Source organism: Emiliania huxleyi, assembly GCF_000372725.1.
Source record: "Emiliania huxleyi CCMP1516 unplaced genomic scaffold EMIHUscaffold_371, whole genome shotgun sequence".
Lineage (NCBI taxonomy): Eukaryota > Haptophyta > Isochrysidales > Noelaerhabdaceae > Emiliania > Emiliania huxleyi.
In genome coordinates this window covers 1-21,709 of record NW_005199188.1, presented here as the reverse complement: position 1 = coordinate 21,709, position 21,709 = coordinate 1, and the positions used below count along the sequence as shown (strand labels likewise).

The window sequence follows — 21,709 nt, the reverse complement described above, 5'->3', positions numbered from 1 at the left end:
GAGCAACGTGCGCCCGATCGCCCCATTAAGCACGTGCGAAGGGTATCCGAGTGCCGTAAACTCCCTGAGCTTGCTCGTCACGCTGAGCGTGAATCCCTCGTCATCGCTCGCCATCGCGACCACCTTGAGCAGGCATCCAACCACGATGCCCGCCTTCATTTTAGCGCATGTGAAGCTATCCCAACGATGGTAGCGCCACACTCGCGGTGCCGTCTCGCAGCCCTCATTAACGTTCTTGAGTCTCGTCCGGAAACTTCCGCTTGGGTCGAGCTCAAGAGTCGTTTCCAAAAAATGGGTGCTCTCGGCGGCTTCCAGCTTCAAAGGGGCCCAGTAGCACTCCGAACGACGGAAATCATCTCGGAAACGATCAACATCCCATGCGCTATCGTCCTTCGCAGTCACCGTGATCACATCGTCCATGTAGCGCTTCATACGGAAACGCGCTTTCGTATCATCTTCGAGCGTTTGCATCCACTCGTGCTAGTCCGAGCCTGACTGTTGTTCATCTTTCTACATACATACATTCTTTCTGTGAGAGGGGCGTGTGGTATAATTCTTTTTCCAGTGTATGTAGCTCTTACGTACGTACCCGATGGTGAACTGCTGACAGGGTTTGCGATGACGAGCGATGCGAATTCGTTTTTTGGGGAGGGTACCCATTCGGTGCTGGTAGCGAACCGACGCTGGCTTGACCTGCAGCGTCGGTTCGGTCTCGTCTCGGTCGGGCGTGCGAGGCTCCTGTGCCCCGGTGAAGCCGATGCTCAGCCCTCTCCCACCGTCGCGGTTCGCCCGTCACCTCGCCTCTCCGCAGGGTTCATCTCTCGCGCCGGCTGCATCTCTCCGCCGGTCGCCAGCACCCGCGCCACCGAGTAGCTGCACCGCCACTCGCGACGCGCCACCCTCGCGCACAGCCTGCATACGCTACTCCCGCCGTGCCTTTGCTACCACATGGATCGCATGTCACTGCAAACGCGCCCGCAGCCGCGCCGTAAAGGTCTGCCGTGCTGGCTGACAATCTCACTCTCCCGCTCCTATTGCATCTGCCTCCCGCCTCCCAGCTCACATTTGACGCTGCAGTAGGTGCTCCTGTCGACGCTGCCGCCGCTGCCACCGCTACTGTCACCGCTCGTTTGATAATCGACGCCACGCTTAGCGGCAGCGAGATCCGCATTTTGAGCCGAGGTTCATTCAACTTGCCTGGTGCGCTCATAATCAGATCAAGTTCCCCAGCGACATCTCCGATGCAGTCGCGGTCCTCCTGTACGGCATGCAGGTGCACAACGTGCTTTATAAGAAGGGCTTGGAGCTTACCCTGAATGTCCAGGGCCGCCTGGCCAAGTGAGTGAGGACTCACGTCATATGTCACTTATACGACACGTGTTTGAGTGGGATTTCACAACCTGAATTGTCCTTAATTACACACAGATGGAAGGCAACTGCCGGGGCTCACACTCGAACATGGCTGGGCGTGCTGCGCACCGCAACCTCGCTACGTGCAAACATGCTACGTGTGCATCCATGCGAGCGTGTGCACGTGGCAGGATCAGGCGTTTGCCCAACCAATGGCTAGACCATACACCCTGTCCGCGTCCTCCCAGCCTTCGCGCCGGCCGTGCGTCTCCTCAAAGTGGCCAGGCGTGCAGACGGAGAACACCTGCAGCACCAGCTCGCCCTCGCCGCCCAGGCGCAGCCACACGACAAACTCCTTGACGCCATCCTTGTCTACGCGCGTCCAGCACAGCCGGTCGCCACCGACGTTGTCGCCGACGCAGATGGACTCGCGCGCCCCGCCGGCCTGTGGAAGCCAGTCGCCGGCCCACTCGTCGGTGCCGGCATGCAGGCGGCTGCCGAGGTCGTCGTACTCATTGAACCTGCGCAGCAGCGCCTCCCGAAGGCGCACCGCGAGCTCTTGCTCGCGTGCGTCCTTCGCGAGACCCATGGGCGGGACCGGGCGGAGCAACCGCGCCGGCGCCTCCGCCTCCGCCTCATGGTCCAACTTGAACAACTTGTGCGCCCCCCTGCCGCAGCGCCCGCGCGGCGCGCGCCACGGAAGCTTCCAAGAAAGGTCAGCACGCAAGTTTGGGAAGGTTTGGACGGCGATCGCCGTCAGCCGCACGGGCGATACACATGCGTTCCTCCTTGACGGGCTGGGACTAGGTCCTGGGGCGGTCCAGAGGCGTGCCCCACATTGCCCCGCCCCCACCCGCCCTCCCCAGACCCCGCATTCTTTCTCGCGCCAACTCACATGCGCTAAACACAGAGCGGGGTACGGGTGACGACTGACCAGAAGTTGCCTGGACCTCTGGGGTGCCCCCCATGACCCCCCTGTGACCCCCTGATTGCACCCCAGCGCTCTCATGCCCCCTCCTCCCTCCTATCATCAGATCTCTCATACCGCCAGTTGGTTGCTCTGGAGGCAAGTCTCATAACTCTTTTTGCTGGAAGAGTCATTTGAGTTTGAGCAAATGGCTTTGGGTTTGGCTCATAACTTGTTTGCTCCACAGAATAAGTTGTTCTGGAAACATGAGGATCGAAGGCAACTAGCGGTGGGTCACGCTTGGAGGTGGCTGGGCACGTCCAGGGGGGTCGGAGGGGGCTGGGCGTCAGCGGGAGCAGTCCGGGTGACTCCCCCCACGCTTTCTTTTGCAGAGCCCGGCGCGCCGCCTGGAGGGGCAACACAGTCTGTTTGTTCTTTGTCTTTACCTTATCAAACCCAACTGAAATCCACAGCCACTCAGGAGAGCAGGAGACGTGCTGCGCAAGCCCCCTCTCCCACCTGGGTGGCTCCGGGCTAACGAACTTGACCCAGAATTTCAATGGGCCCTGGGCAACGACACGCTCGCTGCGCGCCAAGTCCTCATGCTCCTTGGGGCGAGCGAGGATGGGCGGGCTGCTGCCATACAAGAGGCGGCGGACGTGGCCAGCAGCCACACGACCACACGTTGGGGGCGGCGTTTGGCCAGCGGCTTCCTACAACTACTGCGGCGCGAACGTGGTGCAGGTACGGGTGACCGCCTCAGAGAGGGAGGGGGGCGCGGGGGGGGGGGGGGGGTACCGGGGGAAAAAGGGAGGGGGGTACCGGGGGAGGGAGGGAGGGGGGTGCACACGAGTACCCTGCCGCGCGCGCCACGCTGCAGCCGTGGCCTTTGCGCCGAAACTCGCGGAGCGCCTCGACCCTCGCCTCCATCTCGTCGCAGGTGGCCGGCCGCGAGGTGCCGCTGCCAGACAGCTTTGGCCGGCGCTCAAGCTCCGCCACACGGGCCTGCAGCGTCGTCACCTGCGTCGCCGTCACCCCCACTGAGCCCACCGCTGCCGTCGCCGCCGCCCAACCCGCCGCCGCCCAGCCCGTCGCCGCCCAGCCCGTCGCCGCCCAGCCCGCCGCCGACACACCCGAGATGACGCAAGATGGCGCGAGATGGCGCGAGATGGCGCGGCGCGCCCTACGGGCCTGCCTGCGTGTAGACTCGCAGCGCCCGCGTTCTGCGGTCGTGACGCTTGTCGCTGAGTGCTTTTTTTCTGGCCGATTACGATTTTATGTGGCGCTTTCCCACTAGTTTTCTTAATGATTCCCCGTTGCGACTATTAGCTCCCCACAATGATTTTGGTGTCTCAACGACGTTCTTAGTCATCACTGCAGCTTGAATTTTCACATCAAATTGACAATTAGGATACGCGTACTTCTCGCACAATTTATACTCGTGTATAGTGAGAAGTAGATCAAGTAGCCACACACACTGAGCCAATTCCTGTGTGAACTTATTTCCCTGCTCTGTACTAATATTCCCAGTAGCAGCATTCCCAATAGCACCAATAGCACATAGATGTGCAGCTATTCGTTCCATGATGCCCTCTTAGGGCTACGGGCCAGTTGTCACTTCGGCGGCGCACCCAGCCTACCTCGGCGCGCGCAGGCATACCAACAACACGGCGGAACTAACCGCCCTAGCCGAGCTCCTCCGGGCTCTCCTGTCCTCGTCACCGCAACGAGCGGGCTCACGCGGAGTAGTGCGGACCGACAGCGAGTACGCGGCGGCGTGCATGATGGGGAGGGTGACCCCCAAAACGAACAGACAGCTAGCGGAGCGCCTTCGTTCCCTCTGGCGACGCCTTCGCGCCAAACACACCGTGACGTGGAGGCATGTGGCGGGTCACAGCGGCAACAAATGGAACGACTACGTCGACGAGCTAGCTGCTCGCGGCAGGCAAGGTGACAGAGGCTCAAACGCTGCCGAGTGGGCGGACAACACCATCCCGACGGACACTCCCGACGAGGGGAGCGACACGGAAGGACCCGCCCCCGCCCCTCGGGACGGGGGCCCCCGCCCCCCCGGGGGGCCCTTTGGGGCCCCTCCAGGGGGCGACCCCTCCGGGGAGGCCGGCCATCCCCGTGCCGGTTCTCCCCAACCAACCCCGCCGGCAGCGCGAGCTGCCGGCCACATTGAGCGGTTCGTCCGCGTCGCGCACTCGTCCCAACCGGGGGCCGCAGACTCGTTCTGCGCGCCAACGGCTGGTGACGCTGTGTTGCCCTTGAGCTAGTCCTTCCCCGGTCGCCTAGCCTCTGCGCTGTCTGGCGGACGCCTGTATGCCATGCACGCGGACCACGCTTGCGTGGATACGTGGCTGGCAGGCTGACCCGTGTGCGGGGTAACCCGCGCACGGGGAAGCTTCACGGGTTCGAGCCGTCAAACATTGAGCAGCGGAGGTGTGCCGAGGGGGACCGGGAGGCGGTAAGCCGTCGTCGCCCGGCGCTGCATGCAGCACCGTGGCGATGGCGCTAAGAGGTTCCTCTTTTCCGCGCCCCCCCGCAAGGCGCGCGATACACTCCCCCCACACCCCCCTCCCTCCCACCCACTCTTTCCTACGCGAAGAGAGCGCGTTTAGCCGCCCCGGGGCCCCAAAACCAAATGTGTGAGTCTCGTGTGAGTCTGGGGGCGAGACCGAAAATTGCCGCATTTTCCCCGCCCGCTGGGTATGCCCTCCAGGGGCGGCCCCTTCGGCACGCAGCATCTGGTGACGTGATCATCTCCTTCGTTGTCCATGGACCTCTTCGGCTCGCTTCAGAAGGAGCTGCAGAAGCAGAGTGAGGAGCTGTCACGGGAGTACGAGCAATGCGCCGAAGCGGCAGCGGCGAGCACGCCGCAGCACACGCCTGCTGGCAGCAGCGGCAGCAGCAGAGGAGGAGACGGCGACTTTTTGGGCTCGCTGGGCCTCGGCGGCTTCTCTCCGGCCGCCTTCACCACCGAGGCGCTTTCCAGCGTCTCCAAAACACTGTCCGACATGCCGCGGCTCGACATCCCCTTCCCGGCGGAGGATACCGCCACTCCGAAGCCACGCACCGCCTCGGCCGCCCCGGTTCCCGCTGAAACGTCGACGACCCAGCCCGCGCAGCAGACGCGGGCGGGAGCGACTCCGGCGGGAGCGACAAGAGCGGCGGAGGAGAGGGCGCGGCTGGCGGCGGCGCGAGCGGCGGCGCAGGCGCAGGCGGCGGCGCAGGCGCAGGCGCAGGCGGCCGCGGAGGCGGCGGCGGCGGCGCGGCGAGCGGCGCAGGCGGAGGAGTCGCGGCGCGCGGCGGCGGACGCGGACGCGGACGGCGACTCGCCTCCGTCGCCCGACGGCCCTGCGCCGTCCTCTCCGGACGCCGCCGCGGAGGGGTCTCCGCCAGACTCTGCGTTTGGGTGGGGCGCCTTTCTGGTGGAGCGCGGCGTGAAGAGAGGAGCTGTGAATAGAAGAGCTGTGAACAGGTCGGGCGCCTTTCTGGTGGAGTGCGGCGTGGCTCCGGAGGCGCCGGCAGGGGAGAGGCAGGCCCTCGCCCCGCCAGAGCCCGCGAGCCTCCGACGCGCGGCTAGCTCCCCGCGGTAGGTGGCGGAGGCGTTGTCTGCCGCCGTGCGCGACTCTCGAGAGGCGGGGCAGCGGCTGGTGAGACTTTGGAGGGAAGGGAGGGGGGGGGGGGGGGGGAGGAGGGCGGGCCCAACCGATGATTGCAACGTCAGGTGCACCTCGAGCGGGAGGCGAGGGAGGCGAGGGCGGAGGCCGCCCGGCTCGCTGCGGCGCTCGCGGCGGAGGAGGAGCGCAGGAGGGAGGCGGAGGAGGCGGGGGAGCGCGCAGCCGCACGGGCGGCGGAGACGGAGGCGGCGGCGGAGGAGGCGGCGCGGCGCGGCGCGGCGGCAGAGGCGGAGGCGGCGGCGGCGCGAGCCGCTGTCGGCGCTGCGCTTGAGGCGCAGCGCACATCCGACGCTTCCGCGGCCGAGGCGCGAGAGGCGGAGGCGGCGATGGCGGGGCGCCTCTCTGCCACCGCGGAGGAGGCGGAGGGAGGGGCGGGTGCGCTGGCCGCCGCCCTCGGCCGTGCCGAGGCGGCGGAGGCGGCGGCGGAGGCGGCGGAGGCGCGTGCCGAGGCGGCGGAGGCGGCGGCGGAGGCGGCGGAGGCGCGTGCCGAGGCGGAGGCGTCCGAGGCGGCGGCGGCGCGAGCGGCGGCGGCGGCGAGCGAGGCGGCGATGGCGGAGCTCTCCGAAGCGGCTGCTGCGCTCGGCATGGGCGGCGGCGGCGGCGGCGGCGGCGGCGGCGGGGAGGGGGAGGGGGAGGAGCGGGTGGAGGAGCGTCTCGCTCGCGCCGCCGCCGCGGCGCGCGAGGCGAGAGGGGGGAGGGGTGGCTGACCGGGCCCCCATCCATGACGCGTCTTGGACAAGTCCCGCAGGCGCACGAGGCGATGGAGGAGCAGCTGGCGGCGGTGCAGGCCGAGCTTTACGCGACGCAGGCGCCGCGGTTTCTTTTCCCCCTCACTCGCTCGCTCGCTCACTCCTTCAAGTCCGCACACAGAGTTCGTGAGCAGTCCAAGTGTCCCTAATTAATCGTTAATTAGTAGTTAATTAGTGAATTAATTCGCAGTCCAAGTGTCCCGACGCGACGCAGGCGGAGCTGGCGGCGCGCGAGGAGGCCGAGGCGGCGGCGGTGGCTGCGGTCGAGAGGGAGGCGGAACGGCTGCGCGGCGTCGCGGCGGCGGCGGAGGCGGATGGCGATTGGTCTGCCGGGGCGACATGTCCAAGCCGCGTCCCCGACGCGTCCCCTGCACGCCCCGTAGGCGGCCCGCGACGAGCTCTTCCAGGAGGCGAGCGCGCTGCAGCGCGAGGCGGCGGCCCACAGCGGAGGGGAGGCGGGACTGCGGGGCCTCGCCTCGGAACCCTCTCGGAACGTTCCTGCAGGCGGCGGCGCAGCGCGAAGCGGCCAAGTCGCGTGACGCGGCGCTGGCGCGCGCGGGGGAGGAGGCGGCCGCCGCCACCGCCGCCGCCGCCGCCTCGGCCGCGCAGCAGGAGCAGCTGTACTCGGAGGCCGCCAAGCTGCAGGCGGAGGTTGCGCGCCTCAGGAGAGAAGGGTGCGGGGGTCGCGCCGCCATGTCTCCCCGCGCCTCCTTTTGAAGTCTCGGAACCTTCCCGCAGGAGAGCAGTGCCGCCGCAGGGCTCGCCGGGCGGTGCGCTGGCGGTGCGGGCGGCGCTCGGGGGAGACGTGGGCGGCGGCGACAGCGGCGGCGGTGGCGGCGGCGGCGGCGGCGGCAGCGGTGGTCGGGCCGATTTGACGGGTTTGAGCGGCGAGAAGTACCGGTACTTGCGGCAGGTGACAATCAACTTTCTCGAGGCGGCGCGAGGGGCTCGGTCGAGACACTGTGAAGGGCGGCCTCGTCTCACCCACGCGGGCTTGGGCGTGCACAGGCACCCGAGGGCAGGCAACACGAGCTGTGGGCTCCGATCGCGGCGGTGCTCGGGAGCTGTGGCGCCCGACGAGGCTGGCTTGCTGACAGCGGGTCACGACTCCTGGCTTGCGAATCAGGTGCTCGAGCTGACGCCCGACGAGGTGGAGAGCATCGGCACGGCCCGGTGCAGCTTCTCCCTGGCAGCGGGACAACACCGCCGCACGCGTGCCCATCCACACGTTCGGCGGCGTCTTCCCCCTTAGGCACGCCCACCGCCCCTGCTCTCTCGCGCTGCTGTCCGAGCTCATGTCGGACCCGACCGCCCTCGCGCACACCCACCCGCACACGCACGCGGCCCTCGCCGCCACCGCCGACGGAGCGAGGGCCGTCGCCGGCCTGACCGCGGCCGCCGTCGCCGCCGTCGTCGCCGCCGCGCCGGGCGTCATCTCGAGCGGCCTGGCGACGGCCGCGGAGGGCGTATCCTCGGGCGTCGCTGCGCTCACGGCTGCGAGCCGCGCCGCTCCAGCCTCCACCGGAGCGGCGCCCGGCGCGGAGGTTGCCGTGTGACCGCGCGCAGGGCTGTGGCGGCGCGAGCGAGCCGAACGCATCGTTGTGCCCGAGTCGACCGACAGGGAGTCGTTTTTGTGTTTTTGGAGGGAGAACTCTTCGAGGTGTGCCATGCATGTGAGTGTCGCGTGTCGTGGCAGGGGGGACCAGTCTGCCTGGCGCTCGACCAGGCGCTCTCCGCCGCCGACACAGCCGCCGTCACCCGTCGCTGCACACCCGTTTGTAGGCCAGTGTCGCTGGTGCGGGGGCGCCGCAGCGTTTATCCCCCCCCCCCCCGCGATCTGGTTCTGGGCAATCTCTGAGTAAGTGTGAGCCTGTGTATATGCGATATTCGCAACAAGAGCACAGAGCGCACTGATGTGGGGGAGCACCCCGTGCAGCTCCCCACACATGGACATGGACATGGACAATTTTCGTGGCAGCTCTTCTCTCCCGGCAGCCGGCACAGCTGACGCTCAGATCCTCTGGGCAGATACGAGTACACAACCCACCGAAAGACACGGATACACAACCCGGACTGTGCACTTGCTTGCGTTTCAAGCTCTTGCCTGCCTAGAGCCGCCGCGCCTCCCACCCCTCCCACCCCTCCCACCCCTCCCACCCCTGCTCCCACCCCTTCCGCCGCGCCGACCAACAGCCGCCGGCGCCCGCGGGTTGCGACTGCTGCGACTGCTGCTGCTGCTGCTGCTGCTGCTGCTGCTGCTGCATCAGCCTCTCCAATGCCCTCTCCCTCGCTGCAGCCGCCATGACAGCTGCCTCCCTCTCCCTCACAGCTGCCGCCTCCCTTGCCGCCTGCCTCGGCCGTGCCCGAGAGATGTGGGCGTCGATGTCAGCGCCGCTGCGAGCGCCCGCAGGTTGCGGGCCACGGGCTGCGGTTGGCTCAGCGCGAGCAGGTGGCTGGTAGACAAACGTCGTCTGCGCCGCCACCAGCCGCCCAGTTGCGGCGATGGGCAGCGCCGGCTGGCGGCAGGTCGGGCAGTTGGTGTCGCGCTCCAGCACGCGCGGCACACACGCCTCGCAGTACAGCGCGTGGCCACACGCGAAGCGGACCGAGCGAGGCGCAGACCAGCAGAGATCGCACTGGCGCTCCGCGTCCGCGTCCGCCTCGGCTGCCACCGCCCCTGCGAGGCTCGGTGGCGGCGATGCCGCCATCTCCCCTGCCGCCTCGGCGAGCGCCCCCAGCTGCGGCAGCGCCTCTGCGAGCGGCATCCGCTTCCTCTTCCTCTCGTACGCCAGCCCGACCACGAGCCGCGCCAGCTCCTCGGCCTGCGCCGCCGACCAGCCCGCGTCGGCCGCCGCGATGGCCTCCGCCGTGTCGGGCTCCTCCAGCGCATCGTAGCACTCGTTGAGCAAGCCGAGAGCGCCACGGCCGGTCAGGCTGACGAGCAGCGTGATGCCGAGCGCGAAGCCGTCAGTCAGCTGAGAAGCCTGGCCATCCAGCGAGATGATCGGGTCCATGTAGCCTGGCTTTCCAAAGATGCGCTGCGTCGACAGGTGCGAGACCTGCCCGGCCGTCGCCTCCGCCGCGCGCGCGAGGCCCACGTCAGCGAGGTAGCCGTTGCCGCGCTCGTCGAGCAGGATGTTGCCCGCCGACACGTCGCGGTGCAAGACCATCGGAGAGAGCGTGTGCAAGTAGTGCAGCGCGCTCGCCGCGTCGCGCAACACGCGGAGCCGTGCGGCGGAGGAGAGCGGCGGAGGCGGCGTCTCGAAGCCGAGCATGCGGAGCCGCTGCAGCGCGGCTGGCGTGCGGTAGAGGCGGTCCTCGAGGCTGCCGCCGCGGCAGAGGGGGTAGACGAGGCACGCGCGCTCAGGCGCCAAGCAGACGCCGAGGAGAGGAAGCAGGGACGAGTGGCACGCCGTGCTGAGCGTGCGCACCTCGCTCTGCAGCTCGGCGAGGCCTTGGGCGCCGACACCGACCAGCGCCGTCTTGACAGCGAACCCGCAAGCGACGCACGGGAGCGACGGCAGCTCGTCGGCGCGGTAGACGCGCCCGAAGCCGCCCTCGCCCACCTTGCGCGCCTCGGCAAAGCCATCGGTCGCCGCGGTAAGCTCGTCGAGAGGGACGGCGGCAAGCGGCACGGCGGCGGCGGCGAGGGCGGCGACACTGGCCGCCGCCTCCGCTGCCGCCGCCTCCGCCTCCGCTGCTGCCACCTCTGCTGCCGCCGCCTCCGCTGCCGCCGCCTCCGCTGCCGCCGCCTCCGCTGCCGCCGCCTCGCTCCTCCTCCTCGCTTCCTCCCTCTCCCTCGCCTCCTCTCTTGCCTGCGCCGCTGCCGCCTCCTTTGCCACCCGCGCTGCCTCCTCTCTTGCCCGCGCCGCCGCCGACTCCGCCGCCCGCGCTGCTGCAGCCTCCTCAGCTGCCCGCGCCGCCGTGGCCTCCGCTGCCTGCACCGCCGCTCGCGCCTCCTGAGCCTGCTCCTCCGCCCGCACTGCCGCCGATGCCTGCCTCGCCGCCGCCTTCTCCTCCTTCTGCCGCTGCCGCTTCAGCGCCTTGGCCTCGCGGGTCCTGCGATCCGCCAGCTCGTCGCGCAACCGCCGCGCCGCCCGCAGGGCCTCCGATCTGTCGGCGAATTGCGTGTTCGCGTTGATCGCCGCCCTGAGCGCCTCGAGATCGGCGTCGCCTCGGTTGCACGCCTCAACCGCCTCGCGCAGCGCCGTCTCGGCAGCGTCGCGAGCCTCAGCCGCCTCTGCTGCCACGTTGCGCGCGGCGGCCGCCGCCGACTCAGTTGCCGCCGCCTCGGCAGCAGCCTTTGCCGCACCTGCAACTGTGGCGCTGTGCTGCCGGAAGGCCTCAACGCACTCGGCGTGGCCTTTCTCCTTGGCCATCTGCAGCGCCGTATTGCCGCTCGCACTGCTCGCCGCGGTGTCTGCGCCCGCCCGCAGCAAGCGGAGCACGACGGCGGGGTGGCCGTTGATGGCGGCGTCCATCAGCGCGGTGTAGCCAATGCTGTCCTGCTGATTGACCTCCGCGCCACGCCGCAGCAGCAACTCGACGACCCGCTCGTGGCCGTAGCGGGCGGCGAGCATCAGCACGGTGCAGCCGTCGCTGTCCTGCAAGTTGATCTCCGCGCCGTGCCGAATCAGCAAGTCGACGACCCACTCGTGACCACTGTCGGCGGCGCTCATCAGCGCGGTGCGGCCATTGCTGCTCTGCAAGTTGACCTCCGCGCCGCGCCGCAGCAGCAGCTCGACCAGCTCGTGGCCGTGGTAGGCGGCGTCCATCAGCGCGGTGTAGCCAATGCTGTCTTGCTGATTGACCTCCGCGCCGTGCCGAATCAGCAACTCGACCACCCGCTCGTGGCCTTGGCGGGCGGCGGCCATCAGCGCGGTGCGGCCATTGCTGCTCTGCAAGTTGATCTCCGCGCCGTGCTCCAGCAGCAAGTCGACCACCCGCTCGTGGCCGTAGTTGGCGGCGAGCATCAGCAGCGTGATGCCGCCCTTGCCTCTCTCGTACGTCGCATCGACCCGCCCGCCGCCCTGGAGCCACGTCAGCACCGTTTTCTCGTCGCCACGCCCAGCCGCTGCCACGACCTCATCGGAGACTGCCACGCCACCGCTCGACGCCCGCTCCGCCGCCGCCGGCGACAGATTACCCGGTCGCACCCGCACGCTCTCGCCGCTGCCCTCGAGCGCCACCACGTACCGCCCGCCCTCAAAGCTCCGCGCCACGCCTCGCCGCCCGTTCAGCTCGGGGCGGGCGGAGAGCCCGCTGAGCACGACTCGCTGGCCGAGCAGCGGCGCGTCCACAGCTGCCGCTGCCGCGCCCGAGGAAGCGCCGCCCGCCCCTGCTCGGCCCTCCGCCGCCGCCTCGTCGGTGTCTTGGCACAGCTTGTCCGGTCGCACCCGCACGCTCTCGCCGCTGCCCTCGAGCGCCACCACGTACCGCCCTAGCCTGAAACTCTGCGCCATGCCGCGCTGGCCGTTCAACTCGGGGCGGGAAGAGAGCCCGCTGAGCACGACTCGCTTCCCGAGCAGCGGCGCGTCCACAGCTGCCGCTGCCGCGCCCGAGGAAGTGCCGTCCGCCCCTGCTCGGCCGTCCGCAGCCGCTGCCGCTGCCGCCGCCTCGCGCCGCGCCGCCTCCGCCGCCTCAGACAAGACCTTGACGCACTCAGCGTGGCCCTTCTCCTTGGCCATCTGCAGCGCCGTCTTGCCGTTCGCAATGCGCGCCGCTGTGTCTGCGCCCGCCCGCAGCAAGCGCCGCACGACGGCGGGGTGGTTCAAGAGGGCGGCGTGCATCAGCGCGGTGAAGCCTTTGATGTCCTGCAGGTTGACGTCAGCGCCGCGCCGTATCAGCAACTCGACCAACCGCTCGTGGCCGTCGATGGCGGCGCCCATCAGCGCGGTCCAGCCGTCGCTGTCCTGCAGGTTGACCTCCGCGCCGTGCCGCAGCAGCAAGTCGACCACACGCTCGTGGCCGTGGTAGGCGGCGTCCATCAGCGCGGTCCAACCACCGGTGCCGCGCTGCAGGTTGACATCAGCGCCGAGCCGCAGCAGCAGGTCGACCACCCGCTCGTGGCCGTGGTGGGCGGCGCCCATTAGCAGCGTGACGCCGCTGAAGCCGCCTTGCTCGTACGCCGCGTCGACCCGCCCGCCGCCGTCGAGCCACGCCAGCACCGCCTCCTCCTCGCCTCGCTCAACCGCTGCGATGACCTCATTCCACCGCCTCACGCCTGACACCGGCTCCGCCGCCGCCGGCGACAGATTGCCCGGCCGCACCCGCACGCTCTCGCCACCGCCCTCGAGCGCCACCGCGTACCGCCCGCCCTCGAAGCTCCGCGCCACGCCCCGCCGCCCGTTTAGCTCGGGGCGGGCCGAGAGCCCGCCGAGCACGACTCGCTGCCCGAGCAGCGGCGCGTCCACAGCTGCTGCCGCTGCCGCGCCCGAGGAAGCGCCGCCCGCCCCTGCTCGGCCCTCCACCGCCGCCGCCGCGCCCGCCGCCTCGCGCCGCGCCGCCTCCTCGGATAAGGCCTTGACGCACTCGGCGTGGCCCTCCTCCTCGGCGAGCTGCAGCGCCGTACGCCCGCCCGAGGTGCGCGCCGCTGTATCTGCGCCCGCCCGCAGCAGGCAGAGCACGACGGCGGGGTGGCCCTCCTGGCACGCAACGTGCAGGGGCCTGAAGCCGCGGCCCGCAGCTTGGTTGATCGCCGCACTGGCCTCGAGGAGCAGCTGAACGATCTCGAGGTGGCCCTTCTGGCACGCGATGAACAGCGGCGTGGCGCCACTGTCCTTGGCTTGGTCGACCGCCGCGCTGGCGCCGAGGAGCAGCCGGGCGCACTCGAGGCGGCCCTTCTGGCACGCGATGAACAGCGGCGTGGCTCCGTTGGCGTTGGCTTGTCCGACCGCCGCGCCAGCAGCGAGAAGCAGCCGGGCGATGTCGACGTGGCCCTCTTGGCACGCCATGAACAGCGGCGTGGCGCCGTCCTGCATGGCTTGGTTGACCGCCGCGCTGGCAGCGAGGAGCAGCCGCACGCACTCGAGCTGGCCCTCTTGGCACGCGACGAACAGCGGCGTGAAGCCGTCAGTGTCTGCTTGGTTCACCGCCGCGCTGGCAGCGAGGAGCAGCCGCGCGATCTCGGGGTGGCCCTTCTCGCACGCAATGTGCAGCGGCGTGGTGCCGGTATGCATGGCTTGGTTGACCGCCGCGCCAGCCTCGAGGAGCAGCCTGGTGCACTCGAGCTGGCCCTCCTCGCACGCGATGAGCAGCGGCGTGGCGCCGTCATCCTTGGCTTGGTTGACCGCCGCGTCAGCCTCGAGGAGCAGCCGGGCGCACTCGACCTTGTCCTCCTGGCACGCCATGTACAGCGGTGTGAAGCCGTCAGCGTCTGCTTGGTTCACCGCAGCGCCCGCGGCGATCATCAGACAGACGCAGTCGATCTGGCCAGCCAGGCTCGCAGCGCACAGCGGCGTGGTGCCTTTGTCTGTAGCTTGGTCGACCGCCGAGCGGGCCTCGAGGAGCAGCCGCACGCACTCGAGCTGGCCCTTCTCGCACGCGACGAACAGCGCGGAGCAGCCACGGCCCGTCGTCGCCCCCACGCTCGCGCCGCTCTCGAGCAGCAGCCGCACCGCCTCGGCCTGCCCGTAGTAAGCGGCAAAGGTCAGCAGCGTGAAGTTGTTCGCTCCGATCCGCTGCGCGTCGAGCTCGGCCGTGAGCGCCGGGCCGCGCGTCCGCCCGGCGAGGAGGGCGCGCAGCGAGCCCAGGTCGCCCCGGCGCAGCTCGGAGGGCACGAACGGGCTGATGGCGCCGCTCATGGGCGGCAGCGAAGAGAAGAAATACCCGCAGAACGAGCACCCGCCCTCCCTTACGTAAGTACGAGGGTGGGACGACCGCGTGGTGGCATGAAGGTTGCAGCGAGAATCAGCGAGAGACTGCGAAGAGAGATAGGAAGAGGCAGACTCCCTGTGGGCGACGGATAGCGCACCACACACCTCTCCTTAAAATCCCTGTGTGGTGGCGGCGTGCCGTCCTCCCATCCCTCCCTTGGGTTGTCTGTTTTCTTTCTTTCTTTTTTCCCTTACGTAAGTGACAAGGGAGAGACCGACGAGAGTGGGACGGCCGCGAGGTGGCATGAAGGTTGCAGCGAGAAGCGGCGAGAGACTGCGAAAAGAGATACGAAGAGGCAGACTCCCCAGGGTGGGCGACGGCTAGCGCATCACACTCCTCTCCTTAAAATCCCTGTGTGGTGGCGGCGTGCCGTTCTCCCATCCCTCCCTTGGGTTGTGTGTTTTCTTTCTTTCTTTCTTTTCTCTTTGGTTCTCCGTTTTCTTTTTTTCTTTTTTCCCCCTGGGGGTCAGGGCTCTCTTGCCCGATCCCGATCATCTGGCCCGGTGGGTGTGCTTCTTAGCCCCCCGGCCCTGGAAGAAACGTGCTTCACCAGTTCCCGCGAGACGGCCTGAGGGATCACACATCTAACCGCTCCTTTCTAGACCGCGTACGTTTTGTGAGAGAGAGAGATCTCTCTCTCTCTCGTACGTTTTGTTTAATGTCAAAACAAACAAAATCTTAATGTCCGCTGCCTGGTGCGGCCCCACCATCTCACACTCCCATAGTCCAGCGGCTGTGCGCTTTCCCCTTCCAGCGACGCGGACTTTCCGGTGATTGCATGGTAGCTGCTCGCGCACGCCCTCGACGGCCTGCAAGGCGAAGTTGGCGCGTGAAAAAAGAAAAACACGCGGCGTGCTCGTCGAGGCTAGTTGCTCGAGGCTGCCATGGCTGCTCCGGCGGGCCACCCAGAAGTGGTCGCATCCCACCCGGAAAAGGTCACTGGCGACTCCGAAGCCGTCGCCGCCGCGAGACGCGGGGACGTCGCTGCGGTGCGGCTGTGGCTGGAGCGCGGCGCGCCAGACACCAGGAGACGGACGCCGTCCCAGTCCGCCGTGGCGACCGTCACACGACCCCCCGGCGCTGCCGCGGCCCCAGGTGCGAGTACCACAGTGATGCCCGAGGAAGCCAGTGGCTCGGCCTCTCCCTGCAGCGAGAGCGCGGTGGACGCGCCGAGCAGCGGCCTCGACATCCCCGTGGAGGTCGCTGCGCTGGCGCGGCGTGGCGGCAACTCCGAGGTGCTGGCGTGGCTCGACGGCGGCGGGCGGGTCAACGCGACCATAGCGGACGGGCCTGTCAGCGGCGTCACGCTGCTCATGCTCGCCTCTGCGCACGGCCGCGATCGGCTGGTGGAGGCGCTGCTTCAGCGCGGCGCGGCGGTCGACCAGCAAAACAGCTTTGGCACCACCGCGCTGATCGCCGCCTCGGAGCGGGGCGGCGAGCGCGTCGTGCACCTGCTCTGTGGCGGCGGAGCTGCGGTCGACGTGCCTGACTCCGTGGGCCGGACCGCGCTGATGCAGGCGGCGGTACACGGGCACGCCGTCGTCGTCGAGGCTCCTCCGCCGGCCCTGCGCACCACCCCTTCTCGGAGCCCTTCTCCGAGGCTTCCTGGAGCGCCCCGTGTAGGCGCTGCTGCGGCACGGCGCGTCGCCCGACCTCGTCGCCCGGAACGGAGCCCATGAACACTCGCGCCTTCCTCTGCTTTGCTGTCTCCTCCCATCCCTCCCTCGGGTTGTCTATAGGTGGGACCGCCCTCCTCTTCGCCTCCGTCAAGGGGCACGAGCGAGTTGTCGAGACGCTCTGCAGGCGCGGCGCGGACGTGCGCGTGCAGGTGCCCGCAGCCAGCGTCGGATGATGGGAGAAAGTTTTTCCTCGGTGGCGATAGAGCGCCTCTACTCGTGATGCGAGGGCAAGCACACCGACACTCTCGTGACAAAGCTGACACGTGACAGAGCCGTCCACTCCCGACTTCACATACATTGCGCCCGCGGCCCGCTGCCACTAACCCGCACCCTCTCCACGCAGGACTGCCGAGGCGCGAGCGCGCTGATGATCGCCGCGCTCGGGAACCACCCCGCCGTCGTGCGGTGCTTGCTGCGGACGGACGCGCGGCTGCTGCTCGAGCAGGTCAACGGCGGCGGGCTGACGGCGATGGACATGGCGGCGGCTTAATTAATAATTAATAGTTAATCAACAGGTAATTAGTTAATGAATTAGGCGATGGACATGGCGGCGAGCGAGGGGCACCTTGCTTGCGTGGCCGAGATGCAGCGACACTTGGACAGGGGGGGCGAGAGCAGGGCGGGCGAGAGCAGGGGCGTGTGCCTCGACGCCGGCGAACGCAAGGGGGGCGAGAGCAGGGCGGGCGAGAGCAGGGGCGGCGAGAGCAGGGCGGGCGGCGAGGCGCTCGACTGGAAGGCGCTCGAGGAGCTGGTGGCGGAGGAGGAGGCGGAGAAGGTGCGGGCGGCGGGCGGCGGGGAGCAGGTCCGGCCGAGCCGGGGGAGGAGGAAGCCGAGGCGGAGGCGCGGCGGCGGGGCGGGCAGGGACGGGGCTGCTGGAGACGGAGGGGCAGCAGCACCCGACGAGCGGGGGGGCGCAGAGGAGGAGGGCGCAGAGGAGGAGGGGGCGGTTGCGGAGGCGGTGGCGGAGGCGGTGGCGGAGACGGTGGCGGAGGTGGAGGCGGAGGTGGAGGCGGAGGTAGAGGAGGCGATGGGGGCGGAGGCGGAGGCGGTGGAGGCGGTGGAGGAGGCAGGGGCCAAGGGGGCAGGGAGAGAGCTGGAGCTGGCCGAGTGCCGCGGGTCGGGAGAGGCGGCAGCGGCAGGGAGCCAATCGGGCCTCGAGCAGGCGGGGGCGGCAGCAAGTCAGGCGGGAGACGAGGAGGGATGCCCGGGACTAGGCCCGGGACGAGGCGACACGCCGCCTGCCTTGGCCGTCGACACGGCCGCGGTCGACAAGGTTGTGCCTCCCGAGCTGCTCGAGCAGCTCCAGTGCCCGCTGAGCCTCGACTTTATGTCGGACCCGGTGATGGCCGCGAGCGGACAAACCTATGAGCGGGCAGCGATCGAGAAGTGGCTCGCCATGGGCAAGCGCACTGACCCGATGAGCGGCCAGCAGCTCGAGCACACAGACCTCGTGCCGAACGTGCTGGTCCGAAGCCTCTGCCGCACGTTTGCGCTCTCGTGACGTCGTCTCCTCACTCCTGCCCTCTGTCGATATCTCTCTTCTCTCTCATCCAGGAGCCAGACGCGCTCGTGGTGTGCCCGGCCTCAACCGGCAGCTCGCCCATTTTTTTCATTCCTCCGTTGAGCGAGAAAAGAAAACACACGTGTAGAGGGGGGGCAGCGAGAGCCGCGGGGCCGGGGGGCGAGGGAGCGAGTCCTAGTGCGTAGTGGGTGTTCTCAAGCGCGCCAGAGCTTGGCACCCTTCACACATCACGAAGCAGGAACCCGTCCTGCGCAAGACACAGATCGCTTCTCTCGCCGCGTACCGCCACCCACCCCCGACCCCGCTGCCGCAGAAACGCACGCGACGCACACCCCCGCAAGCAGCAGAGCTGCGGCAGCTGCGGCCGGCTGTGGCTAGACATACCTCACCAGCATCAGCGTCTCGCTCGTCCGCAGCAGCGCCGCCTACAGGAGAGGGACACTGGCGGTGGGACTCCCGCCCCGCCCCTCTGCGGCACCCCTCGCGGTCGTGCCTCGATCATCGCCGAGCGGCGGGTGGGCGGCGGGGGCGAGGAGGTTGGCTGCTCGCCCGCTTTGCTCTGCTCCGCCTCGAGCATCGTCGCGAGGCGGGCGTGCGTCTGCAGAAGCTGCGCCTCGAGCGCGCGGTAGGCGCGCGGCAGGTCGACGTACCACAGGTAGCAGGTGGTGCGCGGGTTGTGATCCACCGACCATGGCACCTACCAGTGAGCATCTCGCCCTCAACGGACACAAACTCGTCATGCTCACGCGGTCTGTCTGGCCGACCGGCGGCGCCTCTTGCAGCGACGCGAAGCCCGCGCTCATCAGCGTCCACAACAGCGGCCGCGCCTCCTTCTCCGGCATGAGGCCGAGCTCCGCGAGCTGCTTCAGCTCGAGCCTACGCGGCACACGCAAGCACAACTCCGCTGGTTGGCGCTCGATCGGCGAAGCCAACCCGTCGCCCTCTGCGGCACGCCGGTACACGCGCGGCACGCCGTCTTCTATCTTCTAGGAAGGTTCTAGGAAGGTTCTAGGAAAGTTCACCGGTAGACGCGCGGGACGCCGTCTTCTATCTTCGGGCAGCCGCCGTTTGCGCGGAAGCGGAGGAGCAGCCGGAAGAGGCGGCATGCTGCCTCTCCGCATCGGTTGAGAACGGCCTATCGGCGTGGTCGCGGTTCGGTTCCAGCGGGTTGTGGGAGGGGACCAAGCTTTTCCCCTCTCAGCTGCGTGTGGCGGCTGCATCTGGCGCCCCATCTCAGCTACCACCTCTCGGCTGCATCTCTCGGCTGCATCTCGGCTGCGGCTCGCCGTCTCGAGGGCGAGCTGCCGGATGGCGGCCGTCATCTGGGCGAGGTTGAGCATGTACTTCCCGTTGAGGGGCGACGCCTATAGCCGCGGCCAGCAGCGCAACCTCAGCAGCTCTGTGGCGGAGGGAGGCGGTGGTGCTCGTCGCGAGTGGGAAGTCGCCATCATGCAGAGCGGGTCGTTGCACATCGTGTCGAGGTAGTTTGCGACGAGCTGCCGCCTAAGTAATTCGTTCATTACTAGCTAATTAACTAGTTCATTAATGGGGTAGTTCGCGACGAGCTGCCGCCGGTCCGACTCGAACTCGTGCCCCTCCAGGAGCGGGCCGCACTCCTGCGGGAGAGGGGCGGGAAGGGGGTGGGCAGGAAGAGGGATCGCGGCGGGGAAGTGCGCCCGCCTCTCGCAGCCACTTTTCGCCGCATCTCCGCGGCCCGGCGGCCCGCGCCTGCACCAGCTCCTCGACCGTGAAAGGCGTGGTGCACGGCTTCCCCCGCTCCTCCTGCGAGTGCGGCAGCGGCCACGCCCCGTGCGTCAGATCGGGCGGCTGCCTGCGGACACGTCGCGGACATGTCAGGGACGTGTCACGGACATGCCACGACCTATCCTGGGGGCAGGTCGGCTGCATGGCGAGGACGGCGTCGAGCAGCTGCGCCGCCGTCGCGTCGAACTTCTCGTGCATGAGCTTGCACCTACCGGAGATATGGGGAGAGATGGGGAGAGATGGGGAGATAGCGTCGAAGAGCATGAGCTTGCACCTACCGAAGCGCAGGCAGACCGCAACGCACCCCTCTCCACACACCTCCCTCCCTGCCCCCACACCCTGCGCCGGCGGGGGACGCGCACATGGCATCGGCACGGAAGATTTGTCGCATCTCCGGCATGTTGACGCGCCAGAGCCGCTTCGCCTCCCTCGCCAGCAGGCCCGTCTCGCCCGCCCCGGCCCCTCTCCCGCCCGCCGGCCCGCCCTCCCGCTTCCGCTTTCCGCGCGCTGCCCCCGCGGAAGCCGGCAGAGGGAGCGGCGGCTCGCCGCAGTCTTCCTCGAGCTGGTCCGCCGCCGCGAGGTAGCGCGCCTCGAGCAGCCGCGTCACCTCCGCCTTGAGCGCCTCGCGCCGCGCCCCTCTCTCCGGCGCGAGCCGCCGCGAGAGCGAGTCGAGGGTGCACCGGCCGAGAGCAAGCACCTACGGAGATGTGGGGAGACATGGGGAGACATGGGGAGATATGGGGAGTCGAGGGTGCACCGGCCGACAGCAAGCACCTCGACGAGGAGAGCGGCGGCGTCGTCGCCGATCCTGCGCCGGGTGGCGCACACCACCCACGGGTACCACCGACGCGCGAGCACCTCGTCGAGCGACGCGTGGTACACTGGCCGCTTGCCAGCTGCCGAGACGGATCCGGCTGCGCCGCCGTTTCCCGCCGCCGGCCTCGCAGCCGCCGCCCGCCCCCGCTGAGCGGGCGCGGCGGGCGGCGGCGCGGCGGGAGCGGCGACAGAGGCGATGTTGTGCTGGAAGAGCACGAGCAACGAAGCGCGGATCTGCGTGGCGGTCAGTGTCGACCCAGTCGACTCGAGCCCGCTCGCCAATTGGATCAGTGTGCACGGACCGTGCTCAAGCAGGTGTACGCCGACCGTCTCGACGAGCTCGCCCAGGTCGGAGCGCAGGATCTGGCCGGCCACCTTGAGGGAGAGAGAGCTGCCGCTGCCGCTGCTCTCCATCGAAAACTCCCTCGCACAACACTGGGCACGGGACTGGCGCGCACTGGCACTAACACAGGCGAAAAGAATCTTACATCCCGCGCACTGCCATCACGACCCGCGCCGCATCGAAGAGAGAGTGGACCTGAGCAACGATATGACTTGGCGGCAAAAATTTGGAGTGGGAGTCAGAAATGTGGTCCTTGCGCGAGGGGAGCTCGATAGACTTGAGGGGCCAGGATACGCCGCGAGGAGGACGGAGTTGCGCCGAAAGGCGAAAGAAGCCGCGAGAACAAGGGACCGGCAGGCGGCGGCGCCGCAGGACGAGGCAGAAGAGAACGACGCGACAGAGGAGGAAGTGACAAGGGAGAGAACGACGAGAGTGGGACGGCCGCGAGGTGGCATGAAGGTTGCAGCGAGACGCCAAGCCCGCCCCCGCCCTCACCGCCGCCTCCATCGCCCCCTCCGCCCTCACCTCCTCCCCCAAGCCCGCCCCCACCCTCACCACCGCCACCTTCGCCTCCACCTCCCTCACCTCCGCCGCCCTCCCCTCCCCCACCGTCGCCACCGCCGCCGAGCCCGCCGCCGCCGTCGCCGCCGCCTCCCTCACCCCCGCCACCGTCGCCCCCGCCACCATCACCCCCGCCCCCTTCCCCTCCACCGCCGTCGCCGCCCCCGCCAAGCCCGCCGCCGCCAAGCCCGCCGCCGCCCAGCCCACCCCCTCCCTCGCCGCCGCCACCCTCACCCCCACCGCCCTCGCCGCCTCCTCCAAGCCCTCCGCCCCCCTCTCCGCCTCCGCCCTCACCGCCTCCGCCCTCACCGCCCCCGCCCAGTCCCCCGCCACCCAGCCCACCTCCGAGCCCTCCGCCCCCCTCTCCGCCTCCGCCCTCACCGCCGCCCCCAAGCCCACCCCCTCCGTCGCCGCCGCCGCCGTCACCGCCGCCGCCGTCACCGCCACCGCCAACGCC

The 21,709-nt window shown here is 69.1% G+C and overlaps 4 protein-coding genes across 4 annotated transcripts; 2 read left to right on the top strand and 2 right to left on the bottom strand.

Moving 5' to 3' along the window:
• Positions 1 to 5,037: 5,037 nt before the first annotated feature.
• On the top strand, positions 5,038 to 7,409 carry EMIHUDRAFT_117968 (hypothetical protein; the record flags this gene model as incomplete). The annotated part of the gene is made up of 7 exons (XM_005771754.1): positions 5,038 to 5,691; positions 5,860 to 5,916; positions 5,991 to 6,584; positions 6,692 to 6,724; positions 6,907 to 6,945; positions 7,076 to 7,186; positions 7,305 to 7,409. 7 exons carry the CDS (start codon positions 5,038 to 5,040, stop codon positions 7,407 to 7,409), a joined length of 1,593 nt encoding a protein of 530 aa, XP_005771811.1.
• Positions 7,410 to 9,604: 2,195 nt separating this feature from the next.
• On the bottom strand, positions 9,605 to 10,306 carry EMIHUDRAFT_54701 (hypothetical protein; the record flags this gene model as incomplete). The annotated part of the gene is made up of 1 exon (XM_005771753.1): positions 9,605 to 10,306. A coding segment is annotated over one exon (702 nt), but the record flags the coding sequence as incomplete, so codon positions are not given.
• A 5,145-nt stretch (positions 10,307 to 15,451) lies between these two features.
• EMIHUDRAFT_242868 (hypothetical protein) lies at positions 15,452 to 17,747 on the top strand (the record flags this gene model as incomplete). Its single annotated transcript, XM_005771752.1, has 2 exons — positions 15,452 to 15,662; positions 17,386 to 17,747. 2 exons carry the CDS (start codon positions 15,452 to 15,454, stop codon positions 17,745 to 17,747), a joined length of 573 nt encoding a protein of 190 aa, XP_005771809.1.
• Positions 17,748 to 18,142: 395 nt separating this feature from the next.
• On the bottom strand, positions 18,143 to 20,762 carry EMIHUDRAFT_242867 (hypothetical protein; the record flags this gene model as incomplete). Its single annotated transcript, XM_005771751.1, has 11 exons — positions 18,143 to 18,193; positions 18,247 to 18,465; positions 18,533 to 18,644; positions 18,791 to 18,903; positions 19,331 to 19,384; positions 19,515 to 19,599; positions 19,651 to 19,740; positions 19,807 to 19,871; positions 20,140 to 20,229; positions 20,307 to 20,390; positions 20,538 to 20,762. 11 exons carry the CDS (start codon positions 20,760 to 20,762, stop codon positions 18,143 to 18,145), a joined length of 1,188 nt encoding a protein of 395 aa, XP_005771808.1.
• Positions 20,763 to 21,709: the final 947 nt, after the last annotated feature.